The 18,219-nt window shown below is 48.7% G+C and overlaps 1 protein-coding gene across 1 annotated transcript in view; it reads right to left on the reverse strand.

Moving 5' to 3' along the window:
- Nucleotides 1-18,219, reverse strand: part of LOC134968623 (mucin-19-like) — a 517,580-nt gene that overhangs the window by 16,712 nt on the left and 482,649 nt on the right. The window contains exons 63-64 of the mRNA XM_063944156.1: nt 3,434-3,571; nt 249-453 (exon numbers count right to left, since the gene is read on the reverse strand). Of these exons, the coding sequence (XP_063800226.1) occupies nt 249-453; nt 3,434-3,571 (343 nt within the window). The remainder of the gene's footprint in view (nt 1-248; nt 454-3,433; nt 3,572-18,219) is intronic.

An 18,219-nucleotide genomic window follows, 5' to 3' on the forward strand; every position in this document is an offset into this window, starting at 1 on the left:
ACAGGTCAGGCCTAAGGCCGGTTACACATCAGAGCCACCGGCAAGCGGACGATGGTCGGGGGCAATTTTCCTTTGCCCCGGACCATGCCAGATTGCCAGTACACACCAGTAAGATGTAATGAACAACTGCTCCGTCCTTCATTTATATGCATGGAGCCGCATGTGATATTGTCCGGTTGACCTTAAGTGTCATTTGACCCCAGTTGACCCTGAGTGTCTCTGCCCTTAAAAATGGCCTGTATACTTACCAATAAGATGACAATGGTTTCAGTGGGCCATTTACATAAGATTCCGTTGTGGTGCCATCTCCGACTTTGGCTGCTATGGAATTTGCACGAGTCGACCTCCGACGCCTTCCAGAATTGTTGATGATTTTGGCAACATAGGAGTTGGTGTTCTTATTGGTGTAATCGGTGTAGGTCTTGGACACAATGCTTCTAGGTGGTGTACCACCTTCAATTGTGCAAAGGGAAAGAGGATGAAGACAGAACAATTAGTAATACCTCACATTTACACATTGTGGTGCTCTGCCTGTAATGCCAACCAATGAGAAGCCAGCTACATCTACTACACCTGATCCTGTACGTTGAGGAGTCATAATGACATGTGTGACTTCTAATGAGGACACGTGGAGATGTTTCCTATAGTAACCAATCAGAATCAAGCTAGCATTTTATAGACTGTAATGGACAAATGATAATCAGAAGATGATTGGTTGTTGTGGGCAACACCTTGTCCTTTTAAGAAGTTGCATAAATCTTCCCCTAAGCAGGGCCATCTTAGCGTGTAGGCACTCTGGGCGGCTGACCATGGCCCCAAAATTCTAGGGGCCTTTCAGCAGGGGCAAACTGGGCAGGTTGTGCCTCCGGAGCTTCTTGGGAGGCATGTGGAAAATGCTCCCTGGCTGCTCTGATTGTGAATTACACATAATCAAAGTGGCCAGGTAGCATTCTCCACCAGCTTGCTGATTGGTGGATGGAAGGAGCTATCCACCAATCAGAGTGCTAACAGCCTTTCACTGCATGGAAGCATGTAGAGAGATGGTGTGTGCGAACTCACCACCAGTGGTCATACATTTCTTCTTACATTCTTAGCATCTGTCATACTCCAAAGTTTTGTCTATTCTAATCGTATGCTGCTATACATTAGGACGATATCGAATATGAATGTAAGATTTCAACGCGTCGTATGATGCATTGTGTGTACACCATATGTGTTTTCAATAGGCTTACGATGCGATGCGCGTCCTCGTTGGTCGAATGTCGCATCAAATGATCCATCATGCAGCCCATATTATCCGTTGTAATTGTATGTACATACAATGCATACAGTCAGCGTCCTTTTAAATGACTTTTTTGTGTGATTACGTGCTAGGTGAGGCATACGATCACACGATAGATCGTATGATTCATCTTATGCAAAAAAAAGCCAAATCATGTGCGATGGGTTCGACGGGGGATTGAAGGGAAATCGTATCAGGAATCGGATCGGATGCTGTCTTCCTAATGTATGGCCAGCTATAGTATATACTGCTGCACCTTTGTATAATGCCCACATATATATAGTGCTGCACCTGTGTATAATGCCCACATATATATAGTGCTGCACCTGTCTATAATGCCCACATATATATAGTGCTGCACCTGTGTAAAATGCCCACATATATATATATAGTGCTGTACCTGTGTATAATGCCCACATATATATAGTGCTGCACCTGTGTATAATGCCCACATGTATATACTGCTGCACCTGTGTATAATGCCCACATGTATATACTGCTGCACCTGTGTATAAGGCCCACATGTATATACTGCTGCACCTGTGTATAATGCCCACATGTATATACTGCTGCACCTGTGTATAATGCCCACATATATATACTGCTGCACCTGTGTGTAATGCCCACATGTATATACTGCTGCACATGTGTATAATGCCCACATGTATATACCGCTGCACCTGTGTATAATGCCCACATGTATATACCGCTGCACCTGTGTATAATGCCCACATGTATATACTGCTGCACCTGTGTATAATGCCCACATGTATATACTGCTGCACCTATGTATAATGCCCACATGTATATACTGCTGCACCTATGTATAATGCCCACATGTACCCTCGGGCTCATATATTGTGTGTAACTCTGGCTTTGGTACTAGCCAGTGCCTCCTCGGCCATTTACCTCACCGCACGTCACTGCTTTTAGACCCCCTAAGCATACTAGCGTATATTACCACAATACTAAGGATAGATAAAGTGGATGTAAAGTCTTTATCAAACATATAGGATCTGGTGCAGAGCTGGAAGTAAACTGCATACCTCCCAACTGTCCCGATTTCAGCGAGACAGTCTCAATTTGAGGGCTCTGTCCTGCTGTCACTATCAAGACCTCATTGTCTGGATCTGCCCGGGTGTTGGGAGGCATGATGCAGTCACGTTGCTTGGCATAGCAGGGCAATGGTGAATGGGTGCAGTATGCAAAGAAGGGCTAAAAGGTAGGGGACTAGAGAGAGGGCAGTTACAGTCTAGCCTTAGGCAAGCCCCTGGAGATGTGGTCACACAACCTCCATGACACCCCTCTGCCATGTGGCCACTCCCCCATTCCTGATCAACTTCCTATGCAACGTTGGAAGATATGAATTTGGGCGGACATTGCTGAAAGGAATGGAAATAATAATCTGCAGAGCTGAACACGTCTTTACGTGTGCGCATCATTTACTACTAGTCATAGCCATCTGGAGGTACTCGCATCTGCCCAGTGCTAGATGCCTTTAGATGGGAGTACTGTCCCTTTGCCCGCATTTGCGTGTGACAATGTAGTCGCTGAACTGCGCCTACGTGCATCACCCGCAGCTATGTGCCCCCATTTTCAGAGCACGCCTGATGCAAATTCATGCAAGATATGCTCTGCAAACCTTCTCTGTATCAGCCCATTACATGTATAATTATACTGCACATATAATACACAAAGCGTCTCAGATGTCACTAGACCCTAGACACTGAGTCATACTATACCTGTATTTGCCCTGTATACCTAAAACAGGTAGGTGGAGATGTACTAAGCCTTGAAGAGAGATAAAGTGAATGGAGATAAAGTACCAGCCAATCATCTTCTAACTGCCGTGTCTGAAAAATGACAGGAGCTGATTGGTTGGTACTTTATCTCTCTCCGAGTCTTAGTACATAGATAGATAGATGTCATATTCTGCTTTCTTGTGATAAAAGTGTGATTTTTTTTTCCTGTCATCAGCAACATCCTACCATTTTCAGGTGGCCTGTACTGAAGCTGGCACTTAAATCATATATTATGTTATTGTTATTTTCATACATGAGCTGGGTCCCTGCATTGGTGCTGCTTATCTCCGCAGGTCTGCTTGATGCATCTAAGTAATAAAGAAAACGAGTGGTTCTCCGTATACCTTACCATTTGTGTCTGATACGATCACTGCGTAAGCACTGATGGGTCCATTTGTATTATCAAACGCCGGAAACGTGAAGTCGATGCTGTTATAGGAAGGAGGATTAGCAGTTACTAACGACACCTGTGTCGGTCCCGGAGGGGCTGAAATAGACAAATTATAGCTTCAGCGTCACTTTGATACTTTTTGAGAATTTGAGCCATAAATACATCCATCTGGCTGTATATTGTATGTGCAAAGACCAATGCGCTCAAGGGCTCGGATGACTTGATTTATAATAAGAATTTACTTACCAATAATTCTATTTCTCGTAGTCCGTAGTGGATGCTGGGGACTCCGTCAGGACCATGGGGAATAGCGGCTCCGCAGGAGACAGGGCACAAAAATAAAGCTTTAGGATTAGGTGGTGTGTACTGGCTCCTCCCCCTATGACCCTCCTCCAAGCCTCAGTTAGGATACTGTGCCCGGACGAGCGTACACAATAAGGAAGGATATTGAATCCCGGGTAAGACTCATACCAGCCACACCAATCACACCGTATAACTTGTGATCTGAACCCAGTTAACAGTATGACAAACGTAGGAGCCTCTGAACAGACGGCTCACAACAATAACAACCCGAATTTGTTTGTAACAATAACTATGTACAAGTATTTCAGACAATCCGCACTTGGGATGGGCGCCCAGCATCCACTACGGACTACGAGAAATAGAATTATCGGTAAGTAAATTCTTATTTTCTCTAACGTCCTAAGTGGATGCTGGGGACTCCGTCAGGACCATGGGGATTATACCAAAGCTCCCAAACGGGCGGGAGAGTGCGGATGACTCTGCAGCACCGAATGAGAGAACTCAAGGTCCTCCTCAGCCAGGGTATCAAATTTGTAGAATTCTGCAAACGTGTTTGCCCCTGACCAAGTAGCAGCTCGGCAGAGTTGTAATGCCGAGACCCCCCGGGCAGCTGCCCAGGATGAGCCCACTTTCCTTGTGGAATGGGCCTTGACAGATTTAGGTTGTGGCAAGCCTGCCACAGAATGTGCAAGTTGAATTGTGCTACAAATCCAACGAGCAATCGTCTGCTTAGAAGCAGGAGCACCCATCTTGTTGGGTGCATACAATATAAACAGTGAGTCAGACTTTCTGACTCCCGCCGTTCTTGAAATATATATTTTCAATGCCCGGACCACGTCCAACAACTTGGAATCCTCCAAATCGTTAGTAGCCGCAGGCACCACAATAGGCTGGTTCAGGTGAAACGCTGACACCACCTTAGGCAGAAAATGAGGACGCGTCCGCAGTTCTGCCCTGTCCGTATGGAAAATCAGATATGGGCTCTTATATGATAAAGCCGCCAATTCTGATACTCTCCTGGCTGAAGCCAGGGCCAGTAGCATGGTTACTTTCCATGTAAGATACTTCAACTCCACCGATTTGAGCGGCTCAAACCAATGGGATTTGAGAAAATCCAAGACTACATTAAGATCCCACGGTGCCACTGGGGGCACAACCGGGGGCTGTATATGTAGTACTCCTTTTACAAAAGTCTGGACTTCAGGAACTGAAGCCAATTCTTTCTGGAAGAAAATCGACAGGGCCGAAATTTGAACCTTAATGGACCCCAATTTGAGGCCCATAGACAATCCTGTTTGCAGGAAATGTAGGAATCGACCCAGTTGAAATTCCTCCGTGGGGGCCTTCCTGGCCTCACACCACGCAACATATTTCCTCCAAATGCGGTGATAATGTTGTGCAGTCACCTCCTTCCTGGCTTTTACCAGTGTAGGAATGACCTCTTCCGGAATGCCTTTTTCCCTTAGAATTCGACGTTCAACCGCCATGCCGTCAAACGCAGCCGCGGTAAGTCTTGGAATAGACACGGTCCCTGCTGAAGCAGGTCCCGTCTTAGAGGTAGAGGCCACGGATCCTCCGTGAGCATCTCTTGAAGTTCCGGGTACCAAGTTCTTCTTGGCCAATCCGGAGCCACTAGTATCGTTCTTACTCCCTTTTGCCGTATAATTCTCAGTACTTTTGGTATGAGAGGCAGAGGAGGGAACACATACACTGACTGGAACACCCACGGTGTTACCAGAGCGTCCACAGCTATTGCCTGAGGGTCTCTTGACCTGGCGCAATACCTGTCCAGTTTCTTGTTGAGGCGGGACGCCATCATATCCACCATTGGTTTTTCCCAACGGTTCACAATCATGTGGAAGACTTCTGGATGAAGTCCCCACTCTCCCGGGTGTAGATCGTGTCTGCTGAGGAAGTCTGCTTCCCAGTTGTCCACTCCCGGAATGAATACTGCTGACAGTGCTATCACATGATCTTCCGCCCAGCGAAGAATCCTTGCAGCTTCTGCCATTGCTGTCCTGCTTCTTGTGCCGCCCTGTCTGTTTACGTGGGCGACTGCCGTGATGTTGTCCGACTGGATCAACACCGGCTGACCCTGAAGCAGGGGTTTTGCCAGACTTAGAGCATTGTAAATCGCTCTTAGCTCCAGTATATTTATGTGAAGAGACATCTCCAGGCTTGACCATACTCCCTGGAAGTTTCTTCCCTGTGTGACCGCTCCCCAGCCTCTCAGACTGGCATCCGTGGTCACCAGGACCCAGTCCTGTATGCCGAATCTGCGGCCCTCTAACAGATGAGCACTCTGCAACCACCACAGAAGAGACACCCTTGTCCGTGGCGATAAGGTTATCCTCTGATGCATCTGCAGATGTGATCCGGACCATTTGTCCAGCAGATCCCACTGAAAAGTTTGTGCGTGGAATCTGCCGAATGGAATCGCTTCGTAAGAAGCCACCATCTTTCCCAGGACTCTTGTGCATTGATGCACAGACACTTTCCCTGGTTTTAGGAGGTTCCTGACAAGTTCGGATAACTCCCTGGCTTTCTCCTCCGGAAGAAACACCTTTTTCTGAACCGTGTCCAGAATCATTCCCAGGAACAGCAGACGTGTCGTCGGGGTCAACTGAGATTTTGGAAAATTCAGAATCCACCCGTGTTGTTGCAGCACTAGTCGGGTTAGTGCTACTCCGTCCTCCAGCTGTTCTCTGGACCTTGCCCTTATCAGGAGATCGTCCAAGTAAGGGATAATTAATACGCCTCTTCTTCGCAGAAGAATCATCATTTCGGCCATTACCTTGGTAAAGACCCGAGGTGCCGTGGACAATCCAAACGGCAGCGTCTGAAACTGATAATGACAGTTTTGCACCACGAACCTGAGGTACCCTTGATGTGAAGGGCAAATTGGGACATGCAGGTAAGCATCCTTTATGTCCAGGGACACCATAAAGTCCCCTTCTTCCAGATTCGCTATCACTGCTCTGAGTGACTCCATCTTGAACTTGAATTTTTGTATGTACAGGTTCAAAGATTTCAGATTTAGAATAGGTCTTACCGAGCCGTCCGGCTTCGGTACCACAAATAGCGTGGAGTAATACCCCTTTCCCTGTTGTAGGAGGGGTACCTTGACTATCACCTGCTGAGAAAACAGCTTGTGAATGGCTTCCAATACCGTCGCCCTGTCTGAGGGAGACGTTGGCAAAGCAGACTTTAGGAACCTGCGAGGGGGAGACTTCTCGAATTCCAACCTGTAACCCTGAGATACTACCTGCAGGATCCAGGGGTCCACCTGTGAGCAAGCCCACTGTGCGCTGAAATTCTTGAGTCGACCCCCCACCGCTCCTGAGTCCGCTTGTAAGGCCCCAGCGTCATGCTGAGGGCTTTGCAGAACCCTGAGAGGGCTTCTGTTCCTGGGCAGGGGCTGCTTGCTGCCCTCTCTTACCCCTTCCTCTGCCCCGAGGCAGATATGACTGTCCTTTTGTCCGCTTGTTCTTATAGGACCGAAAGGACTGCGGCTGAAAAGACGGTGTCTTTTTCTGTTGGGAGGGGGTCTGAGGTAAAAAGGTGGATTTTCCGGCAGTTGCCGTGGCCACCAGATCCGATAGACCGACGCCAAATAATTCCTCCCCTTTATACGGCAATACTTCCATATGTCGTTTGGAATCCGCATCACCTGACCACTGTCGCGTCCATAAACTCCTTCTGGCAGATATGGACATCGCATTTACTCTCGATGCCAGAGTGCAAATATCTCTCTGAGCATCTCGCATATAAAGGAAAGCATCCTTTAATTGCTCTATAGTCAATAAAATACTGTCCCTATCCAGGGTATCAATATTTTCAGTCAGGGAATCCAACCAGACGACCCCAGCACTGCACATCCAGGCTGAGGCGATGGCTGGTCGCAGTATAACACCAGTATGTGTGTATATACTTTTTAGGGTAGTTTCCAGTCTCCTATCAGCTGGATCCCTGAGGGCGGCCGTATCAGGAGACGGTAACGCCACTTGTTTTGATAAGCGTGTGAGCGCCTTATCCACCCTAGGGGGTGTTTCCCAGCGCGCCCTAACCTCTGGCGGGAAAGGGTATAATGCTAATAACTTTTTTGAAATTAGCACTTTTCTATCTGGGTTAACCCACGCTTCATCACATACATCATTTAATTCCTCTGATTCAGGAAAAACTACAGGTAGTTTTTTCACCCCCCACATAATACCCCTTTTTGTGGTACTTGCAGTATCAGAGATATGCAAAGCCTCCTTCATTGCCGTGATCATATAACGTGTGGCCCTACTTGAAAATACGTTTGTTTCATCACCGTCGACACTAGATTCAGTGTCTGTGTCTGGGTCTGTGTCGACCGACTGAGGTAAAGGGCGCTTTACAGCCCCTGACGGTGTCTGAGACGCCTGGGCAGGTACTAACTGGTTTGCCGGCCGTCTCATGTCGTCAACTGATTTTTGTAATGTGCTGACATTATCACGTAATTCCATAAACAAAGCCATCCATTCCGGTATCGACTCCCTGGGGGGTGACATCACCATTATCGGCAATTGCTCTGCCTCCACACCAACATCATCCTCATACATGTCGACACACACGTACCGACACACAGCAGACACACAGGGAATGCTCTTATCGAAGACAGGACCCCACTAGCCCTTTGGGGAGACAGAGGGAGAGTTTGCCAGCACACACCCAAGCGCTATAATATATATGGGAACAACCTTATATAAGTGTTGTTCCTTATAGCAGCTTAAATATATCAAAATATCGCCAAAAAATGCCCCCCCTCTCTGTTTTACCCTGTTTCTGTAGTGCAGTGCAGGGCAGAGTCCTGGGAGCCTTCCTCACAGCGGAGCTGAGCAGGAAAATGGCGCTGTGTGCTGAGGAGAATAAGCCCCGCCCCCTATTTCGGCGGGCTTTTCTCCCGGAGTTTTAGATATCTGGCATGGGTTAAATACATACATATAGCCTCAATGGCTATATGTGATGTATTCTTTTGCCATAAAGGTATTAAATATTGCTGCCCAGGGCGCCCCCAGCAGAGCCCTGCACCCTCCGTGACCGCTTGGTGTGAAGTGTGTGACAACAATGGCGCACAGCTGCAGTGCTGTGCGCTACCTTCATGAAGACTGAAGAGCCTTCTGCCGCCTGTTTCCGGACCTTCAATCTTCAGCATCTGTAAGGGGGGTCGGCGGCGCGGCTCCGGGACGAACCCCAGGGTGAGACCTGTGTTCCGACTCCCTCTGGAGCTAATGGTGTCCAGTAGCCTAAGAATCCAATCCATCCTGCACGCAAGTGAGTTGAAATTCTCTCCCCTAAGTCCCTCGATGCAGTGAGCCTGTTGCCAGCAGGACTCACTGAAAATAAAAAACCTAAAAACTTTTTCTAAGCAGCTCTTTAGGAGAGCCACCTAGATTGCACCCTGCTCGGACGGGCACAAAAACCTAACTGAGGCTTGGAGGAGGGTCATAGGGGGAGGAGCCAGTACACACCACCTAATCCTAAAGCTTTATTTTTGTGCCCTGTCTCCTGCGGAGCCGCTATTCCCCATGGTCCTGACGGAGTCCCCAGCATCCACTTAGGACGTTAGAGAAATATGAATACTGAAAGATTGGGACTGTTGAGTAACCTATTACTTCCCTTTTGCACCTGGGACACTCAGGTCACCCTTGCTGATTCTTCCATGCAACAATGGGGTCCATGCTAAACTTGCGTCATCATAATATGTATACCACAAAAAGGTTCAATTTGATTAGCATGTAGAGCTGACCCTATATACAATTGTGATACCCCAATAGTGTAACCACCTGTAATGAATGTATGGGCATTATTATGCACAAAGTATATGGACATTTATAAAACAAAAACTGGACACTAAAGACCCTGGAGCTACACAGGTGTCCCTCACAGAGGGGAGGTTGATGGGCGGAGTTATACAGAGCAGGGTGTGATCTGTCTCTGAGGAGGGAAGCGGAGTGATTTAGCCTGAAGGTGAATCGTCCTGTCAGGAGAACTCCTGAGGGAGTAGGCAAGTGGAGAGGAGTGTGTGCCCTGTGGTAACAGTCTGGAGAGGTGTCCTAGTAAACCCCTCTGCTTACACAGCCTTACAGCTAAGACCCATCAAAATCAATAGGTACTGAGCATATCCAGTGTAAAACAATATGTACAGCGCTGTGCATATTGGAGGATAACTAGCTTTCTCTATCGTCCTAGTGGATGCTGGGGTTCCTGAAAGGACCATGGGGGAATAGCGGCTCCGCAGGAGACAGGGCACAAAAGTAAAGCTTTCCGATCAGGTGGTGTGCACTGGCTCCTTCCCCTATGACCCTCCTCCAAGCCAGTTAGATTTTTGTGCCCGGCCGAGAAGGGTGCAATTCTAGGTGGCTCTCCTAAAGAGCTGCTTAGAGAAAGTTTAGCTTAGGTTTTTTATTTTACAGTGAGTCCTGCTGGCAACAGGATCACTGCAACGAGGGACAGAGGGGAGAAGAAGTGAACTCACCTGCGTGCAGGATGGATTGGCTTCTTGGCTACTGGACATCAGCTCCAGAGGGACGATCACAGGTACAGCCTGGATGGTCACCGGAGCCGCGCCGCCGGCCCCCTTCCAGATGCTGAAGTAAGAAGAGGTCCAGAATCGGCGGCTGAAGACCCTTGCAGTCTTCTAAAGGTAGCGCACAGCACTGCAGCTGTGCGCCATTTTCCTCTCAGCACACTTCACACGCAGTCACTGAGGGTGCAGGGCGCTGGGGGGGGGGGCGCCCTGGGAGGCAAATGTAAACCTATATACTGGCTAAAAATACCTCACATATAGCCCCCAGAGGCTATATGGAGATATTTAACCCCTGCCAAACTTCACTAAAGAGCGGGAGACGAGGCCGCCGGAAAAGGGGCGGGGCCTATCTCCTCAGCACACAGCGCCATTTTCTCTCACAGAAAGGCTGGAGAGAAGGCTCCCAGGCTCTCCCCTGCACTGCACTACAGAAACAGGGTTTAAACAGAGAGGGGGGGCACTAATTGGCGATATAAATATCTATATAAAGATGCTATTAGGGAGAAACACTTATATAAGGTTGTCCCTATATAAAATTATAGCGTTTTTGGTGTGTGCTGGCAAACTCTCCCTCTGTCTCTCCAAAGGGCTAGTGGGTCCTGTCCTCTATCAGAGCATTCCCTGTGTGTGTGCTGTGTGTCGGTACGTGTGTGTCGACATGTAGGAGGACGATGTTGGTGAGGAGGCGGAGCAATTGCCTGTAATGGTGATGTCACTCTCTAGGGAGTCGACACCGGAATGGATGGCTTATTTAGGGAATTACGTGATAATGTCAACACGCTGCAAGGTCGGTTGACGACATGAGACGGCCGACAAACAATTAGTACCGGTCCAGACGTCTCAAAAACACCGTCAGGGGTTTTTAAAACGCCCATTTACTTTAGTCGGTCGACACAGACACAGACAGGGACACTGAATCCAGTGTCGACGGTGAATAAACAAACGTATTCCTTATTAGGGCCACACGTTAAAGGCAATGAAGGAGGTGTTACATATTTCTGATACTACAAGTACCACAAAAGAGGGTATTATGTGGGATGTGAAAAAACTACTATAGTTTTTCCTGAATCAGATAAATTAAATAAAGTGTGTGATGATGCGTGGGTTCCCCCCGATAGAAAATTATGGGCGGTATACCCTTTCCCGCCAGAAGTTAGGGCGCGTTGGAAAACACCCCTTAGGGTGGATAAGGCGCTCACACGCTTATCAAAACAAGTGGCGGTACCGTCTATAGATAGGGCCGTCCTCAAGGACCAGCTGACGGGAGGCTGGAAAATATCATAAAAAGTATATACACACATACTGGTGTTATACTGCGACCAGCGATCGCCTCAGCCTGGATGTGCAGAGCTGGGGTGGCTTGGTCGGATTCCCTGACTAAAAATATTGATACCCTTGACAGGGACAGTATTTTATTGACTATAGAGCATTTAAAGGATGCATTTCTATATATGCGAGATGCACAGAGGGATATTTGCACTCTGGCATCAAGAGTAAGTGCGATGTCCATATCTGCCAGAAGATGTTTATGGACACGACAGTGGTCAGGTGATGCAGATTCCAAACGGCACAAAGGTGTATTGCCGTATAAAGGAGTTATTTGGGGTCGGTCCATCGGACCTGGTGGCCACGGCAACTGCTGGAAAATCCACCGTTTTTACCCTAAGTCACATCTCTGCAGAAAAAGACACCGTCTTTTCAGCCTCAATCCTTTCGTCCCTATAAGATCATATCTGCCCAGGGATAGAGGAAAGGGAAGAAGACTGCAGCAGGCAGCCCATTCCCAGGAACAGAAGCGTTCCACCGCTTCTGACAAGTTCTCAGCATGGCGCTGAGACCGTACAGGACCCCTGGATCCTACAAGTAGTATCCCAGGGGTACAGATTGGAATGTCGAGACGTTTCCCCTTCGCAGGCTCCTGAAGTCTGCTTTACCAAGGTCTCCCTCCGACAAGGAGGCAGTATGGGAAAAAAATTCACAAGCTGTATTCCCAGCAGGTGATAATTAAATTACCCCTCCTACTACAAGAAAGGGGTATTATTCCACACTATATTGTGGTACTGAAGCCAGAAGGCTAGGTGAGACTTATTCTAAAAAATTTTTTGAACACTTACAAAGGTTCAAATCAAGATGGAGTCACTCAGAGCAGTGATAACGAACCAGGAAGAAGGGGACTATATAGTGTCCCGGGACATCAGGGATGCTTACCTCTATGTCCCAAATTTGCCCTTCTCACTAAGGGTACCTCAGGTTCGTGGTGCAGAACTGTCACTATCAGTTTCAGACGCTGCCGTTTGGATTGTCCACGGCACCCCGGGTCTTTACCAAGGTAATGGCCGAAATGATGATTCTTCTTCGAAGAAAAGGCGTCTTAATTATCCCTTACTTGGACGATCTCCTGATAAGGGCATAGTCCAGGGAACAGTTGGAGGTCGGAGTAGCACTATCTCGGATACTGCTACAACAGCACGGGTGGATTCTAAATATTCCAAAATCGCAGCTGATCCCGACGACACGTCTGCTGTGCCTAGGGATGATTCTGGACACAGTCCAGAAAAAGGTGTTTCTCCCGGAAGAAAAAGCCAGGGAGTTATCCGAGCTAGTCAGGAACCTCCTAAAAACAGTGCATCATTGCACAAGGGTCCTGGTAAAAATGGTGGCTTCCTACGAAGCAATTCCATTCGACAGATTTCACGCAAGAACTTTTCAGTGGGATCTGCTGGACAAATGGTCCGGATCGCATCTTCAGATGCATCAGCGGATAACCCTATATCCAAGGACAAGGGTGTCTCTCCTGTGGTGGTTATAGAGTGCTCATCTTCTAGAGGGCCGCAGATTCGGCATTCAGGATTGGATGCTGGTGACCACGGAGCCCAGCCCGAGAGGCTGGGGAGCAGTCACACAAGGAAAAAATTTCCAGGGAGTGTGATCAAGTCTGGAGACTTTTCTCCACATAAATATACTGGAGCTAAGGGTAAATTTATAATGCTCTAAGCTTAGCAAGACCTCTGCTTCAAGGTCAGCCGGTATTGATCCAGTGGGAAAAACATCACGGCAGTCGCCCACGTAAACAGACAGGGCGACACAAGAAGCAGGAGGGCAATGGCAAAAACTGCAAGGACTTTTCGCTGGGCGGAAAATCATGTGATAGCACTGTCAACAGTGTTTCATCCCGGGAATGGAAACTGGGAAGCAGACTTCCTCAGCAGGCACGACCTCCACCCGGGAGAGTGGAAACTTCATCGGGAAGTTTTTTCCACATGATTGTAAACCGTTGGGAAATACCAAAGGTGGACATGATGGCGTCCCGTCTGAACAAAAAACGGGACAGGTATTGCGCCAGGTCAAGAGACCCTCAGGCAATAGCTGTGGACGTTCTGGTAACACCGTGGGTGTACCAGTCGTGTATGTGTTCCCTCCTCTGCTTCTCATATCTAAGGTGCTGAGAATTATAAGACGTAGAGGAGTAAGAACTATACTCATGGCTCCGGATTGGCCAAGAAGAACTTGGTACCCGGAACTTCAAGAGATGCTTACAGAGGTCTTATGGCCTCTGCCGCTAAGAAGGGACTTGCTTCAGCAAGTACCATGTCTGTTCCAAGACTTACCGCAGCTGCGTTTGTCGGCATGGCGGTGGAAAGCCGGATCCTAAGGGAAAAAGGCATTCCGGAAGAGGTCATTCCTACCCTGGTCAAAGCCAGAAAGGAGGTGACCGCACAACATTATCACCACATGTGGCGAAAATATGGCGTGGTGTGAGGCCAGGAAGGCCCCACAAAGAAATTTCAACTCGGTCGTTTCCTGCATTTCCTGCAAACAGGAGTGTCTATGGGCCTCAAATTGGGGTCCATTAAGGTTCAAATTTCGGCCCTGTCGATTTTCTTCCAGAAAGAATTGGCTTCAGTTCCTGAAGTCCAGAAGTTTGTCAAGGGAGTATTGCATATACAACCCCCTTTTGTGCCTCCAGTGGCACTGAGGGATCTCAACGTAGTTCTGGGATTCCTCAAATCACATTGGTTTAAAACCAGTCAAATCTGTGGATTTGAAGCATCTCACATGAAAAGTGACCATGCTCTTGGCCCTGGCCTGGACCAGGCGAGTGTAAAATTGGTGGTTTTTTCTCAAAAAAGCCCATATCTGTTTGTCCATTCGGACAGGGCAGAGCTGCGGACTCGTCCCCAGTTCTCTCCCTAAGGTGGTGTCAGTGTTTCACCTGAACCAGCTTATTGGGGTGCCTTGCACCTACTAGGGACTTGGAGGACTCCAAGTTGCTGGATGTTGTCAGGGCCCTGAAAATGTGTTCCAGGACGGCTGGAGTCAGGAAAACTGACTTGCTGTTATCCTGTATGCACCCAACAAACTGGGTGCTCTTGCTTCTAAGCAGACTATTGCTAGTTGGATGTGTAATACAATTCAGCTTGCACATTCTGTGGCAGGCCTGCCACAGCCAAAATATGTAAATGCCCATTCCACAAGGAAGGTGGGCTCATCTTGGGCGGCTGCCCGAGGGGTCTCGGCTTTACAACTTTGCCGAGCAGCTACTTGGTCAGGGGCAAACACGTTTGCTAAATTCTACAAATTTGATACCCTGGCTAAGGAGGACCTGGAGTTCTCTCATTCGGTGCTGCAGAGTCATCCGCACTCTCCCGCCCGTTTGGGAGCTTTGGTATAATCCCCATGGTCCTTTCAGGAACCCCAGCATCCACTAGGACGATAGAGAAAATAAGAATTTACTTACCGATAATTCTATTTCTCGGAGTCCGTAGTGGATGCTGGGCGCCCATCCCAAGTGCGGATTATCTGCAATACTTGTACATAGTTACAAAAATCGGGTTATTATTGTTGTGAGCCATCTTTTCAGAGGCTCCGCTGTTATCATACTGTTAACTGGGTTTAGATCACAAGTTGTACGGTGTGATTGGTGTGGCTGGTATGAGTCTTACCCGGGATTCAAAATTCCTCCCTTATTGTGTACGCTCGTCCGGGCACAGTACCTAACTGGCTTGGAGGAGGGTCATAGGGGGAGGAGCCAGTGCACACCACCTGATCGGAAAGCTTTACTTTTGTGCCCTGTCTCCTGCGGAGCCGCTATTCCCCCATGGTCCTTTCAGGAACCCCAGCATCCACTACGGACTCCGAGAAATAGAATTATCGGTAAGTAAATTCTTATTATATCTGGATAGGAGACGCTACAGTATACCAGTTATATGCTCATATTCTGCAGTCTCTTATGTACTGTTAATACAGACTATCCTGTCATTTTTCAGTCAGGATCTGCTTCACCCATAACTCTTAAAGAACAAGGCGTAGTTCCAGCCTCTTCTTCATGACGGACAGACTAATATCCCTTTTCCATCTGTAGCACGGGTCGCAGCCGGGAGCCTGACACGGCTGCGACACGTGCTCCAGCCCCCTTTCCCACAGTGCTCACCAACCTGGCATATTGCCGGGTTGGTGACGCTGCTGCTGACGCGGCAGGGGCGGCGCTGGGAGATCACATGATCTCCCAGCGCCGCCCTTCCATTCACTGTGAACGGGAGCCGTGTCGCATCGACACGGCTCCGGTTTACACTACACAGCGTGTTCAACCCGGCAAGCTACCCGGGTAGGATTCCCGGATCACTTGATCCGGGAATTTGCAGGGGGACCCTTTTCCACTAGGAAAAAACACAGGTAAATGCGCGCCCCCGCGCATTTACCCGTGTTTTTAAAGCTAGTGGAAAAGGGGTATACTAAACCTCTGCCAGTTATTAGCAATCTCCGCATATCTGACTGAGGAATACATATGGTTTACCGGCAGATAGGATGCTGGTTGTTAGTATATATCGACAGCGGCATCCCGTCTGTCAGAATCCCGGCAGCGAGTTCCCTCACGGGCTCACTGCGCTCGCCACGCTTCGGTCCCGGTGGCATGCTTCGCTCGCCACAGGTTATATTCCCACTGGGTTGGTGGCGTGGACCCACCAACCCAGTGGGAATAACCTGCGGTGGTCGGGATTCCAGCCATCTGCACGGTCGGTATTCCGGCGTCGGTCTCACGATCTCGACAGCCGGTATTTTAACTGTATCCACTGCTAATGCTGAGGATAGACAGCACAACAGAGTTACTAGAGTTCTTTATATATTTCAGGAGAAAAGAGTTTCAGGGTATACTGTGTGTTATTAGCGGTATACCTCATGGGATCACCATATCGTAGAAAGCAAATGGAAAGGCCATTATTACTATATTTCTGACGATGTTTCATAGACTGAGGCAGAATGGAGAGAGAGAGACTTGCAATTCTACTTTTTAGTATTTTAGGATATAGACATTGACCAGTTTACTTATCTAACTACTTATTCATCTGTTTACCTACATAAAGTACTTACTTTGGAAAGAATGATAAAATCTGCCTCTATCAGACATTTATGTGAATCACTTTAAGGTAGATGTTAACGTTACCACAGTTTCTCTGACGTCCTAGTGGATGCTGGGTACTCCGTAAGGACCATGGGGTATAGACGGGCTCCGCAGGAGACTGGGCACTCTTAAAAGAAAGATTAGGTACTATATCTGGTGTGCACTGGCTCCTCCCTCTATGCCCCTCCTCCAGACCTCAGTTAGTATCTGTGCCCGGCCAGAGCTGGATGCACCCTAGGGGCTCTCCTGAGCTTACTAGAAAAGAAAGTATTTGTTAGGTTTTTTATTTTCAGTGAGATCTGCTGGCAACAGACTCACTGCTACGTGGGACTGAGGGGAGAGAAGCGAACCTACCTGCTTGCAGCTAGCTTGGGCTTCTAAGGCTACTGGACACCATTAGCTCCAGAGGGATCGAACACAGGCCCAGTCCTCGGTCGTCCGGTCCTGGAGCCGCGCCGCCGTCCCCCTTGCAGAGCCAGAAGAACGAAGAGAAGTTGAAAATCGACGGCTGAAGACTCCGGTCTTCATTAAGGTAGCGCACAGCACTGCAGCTGTGCGCCATTGCTCCCTTAGCACACCACACACTCCGGTCACTGATGAATGCAGGGCGCTGGGGGGGGGGGGGGGGGGGGCGCCCTTGGGCAGCAATTAGATTACCTTACTTGGCGAAAAGCACATAATACAGTCTGATAAACTGTATTTCTCTAACGTCCTAGTGGATGCTGGGGACTCCGTCAGGACCATGGGGATTAGCGGCTCCGCAGGAGACAGGGCACAAAAATAAAGCTTTAGGATCAGGTGGTGTGCACTGGCTCCTCCCCCTATGACCCTCCTCCAAGCCTCAGTTAGGTTTTTGTGCCCGTCCGAGCAGGGTGCAATCTAGGTGGCTCTCCTAAAGAGCTGCTTAGAAAAAGTTTTTAGGTTTTTTATTTTCAGTGAGTCCTGCTGGCAACAGGCTCACTGCATCGAGGGACTTAGGGGAGAGAAGTCAACTCACCTGCGTGCAGGATGGATTGGCTTCTTAGGCTACTGGACACCATTAGCTCCAGAGGGATCGAACACAGGCCCAGCCATGGAGTCCGGTCCCGGAGCCGTGCCGCCGACCCCCCTTGCAGATGCCGAAGATGGAAGAGGTCCAGAAGCAGGCGGCAGAAGACTTTTCAGTCTTCCTGAGGTAGCGCACAGCACTGCAGCTGTGCGCCATTGTTGTCAGCACACTTCACACAGCGGTCACGGAGGGTGCAGGGCGCTGGGGGGCGCCCTGGGCAGCAATGTATAATACCTTTTTATGGCTAAAAATACATCACATATAGCCCTTGAGGCTATATGGATGTATTTAACCCCTGCCAGATCTCACAAACTCCGGAGAAGAGCCCGCCGAAATAGGGGGCGGGGCTTATTCTCCTCAGCACACAGCGCCATTTTCCTGCTCAGCTCCGCTGTGAGGAAGGCTCCCAGGACTCTCCCCTGCACTGCACTACAGAAACA

This window comes from Pseudophryne corroboree, chromosome 11 (genome assembly GCF_028390025.1).
Source record: "Pseudophryne corroboree isolate aPseCor3 chromosome 11, aPseCor3.hap2, whole genome shotgun sequence".
NCBI lineage: Eukaryota > Metazoa > Chordata > Amphibia > Anura > Myobatrachidae > Pseudophryne > Pseudophryne corroboree.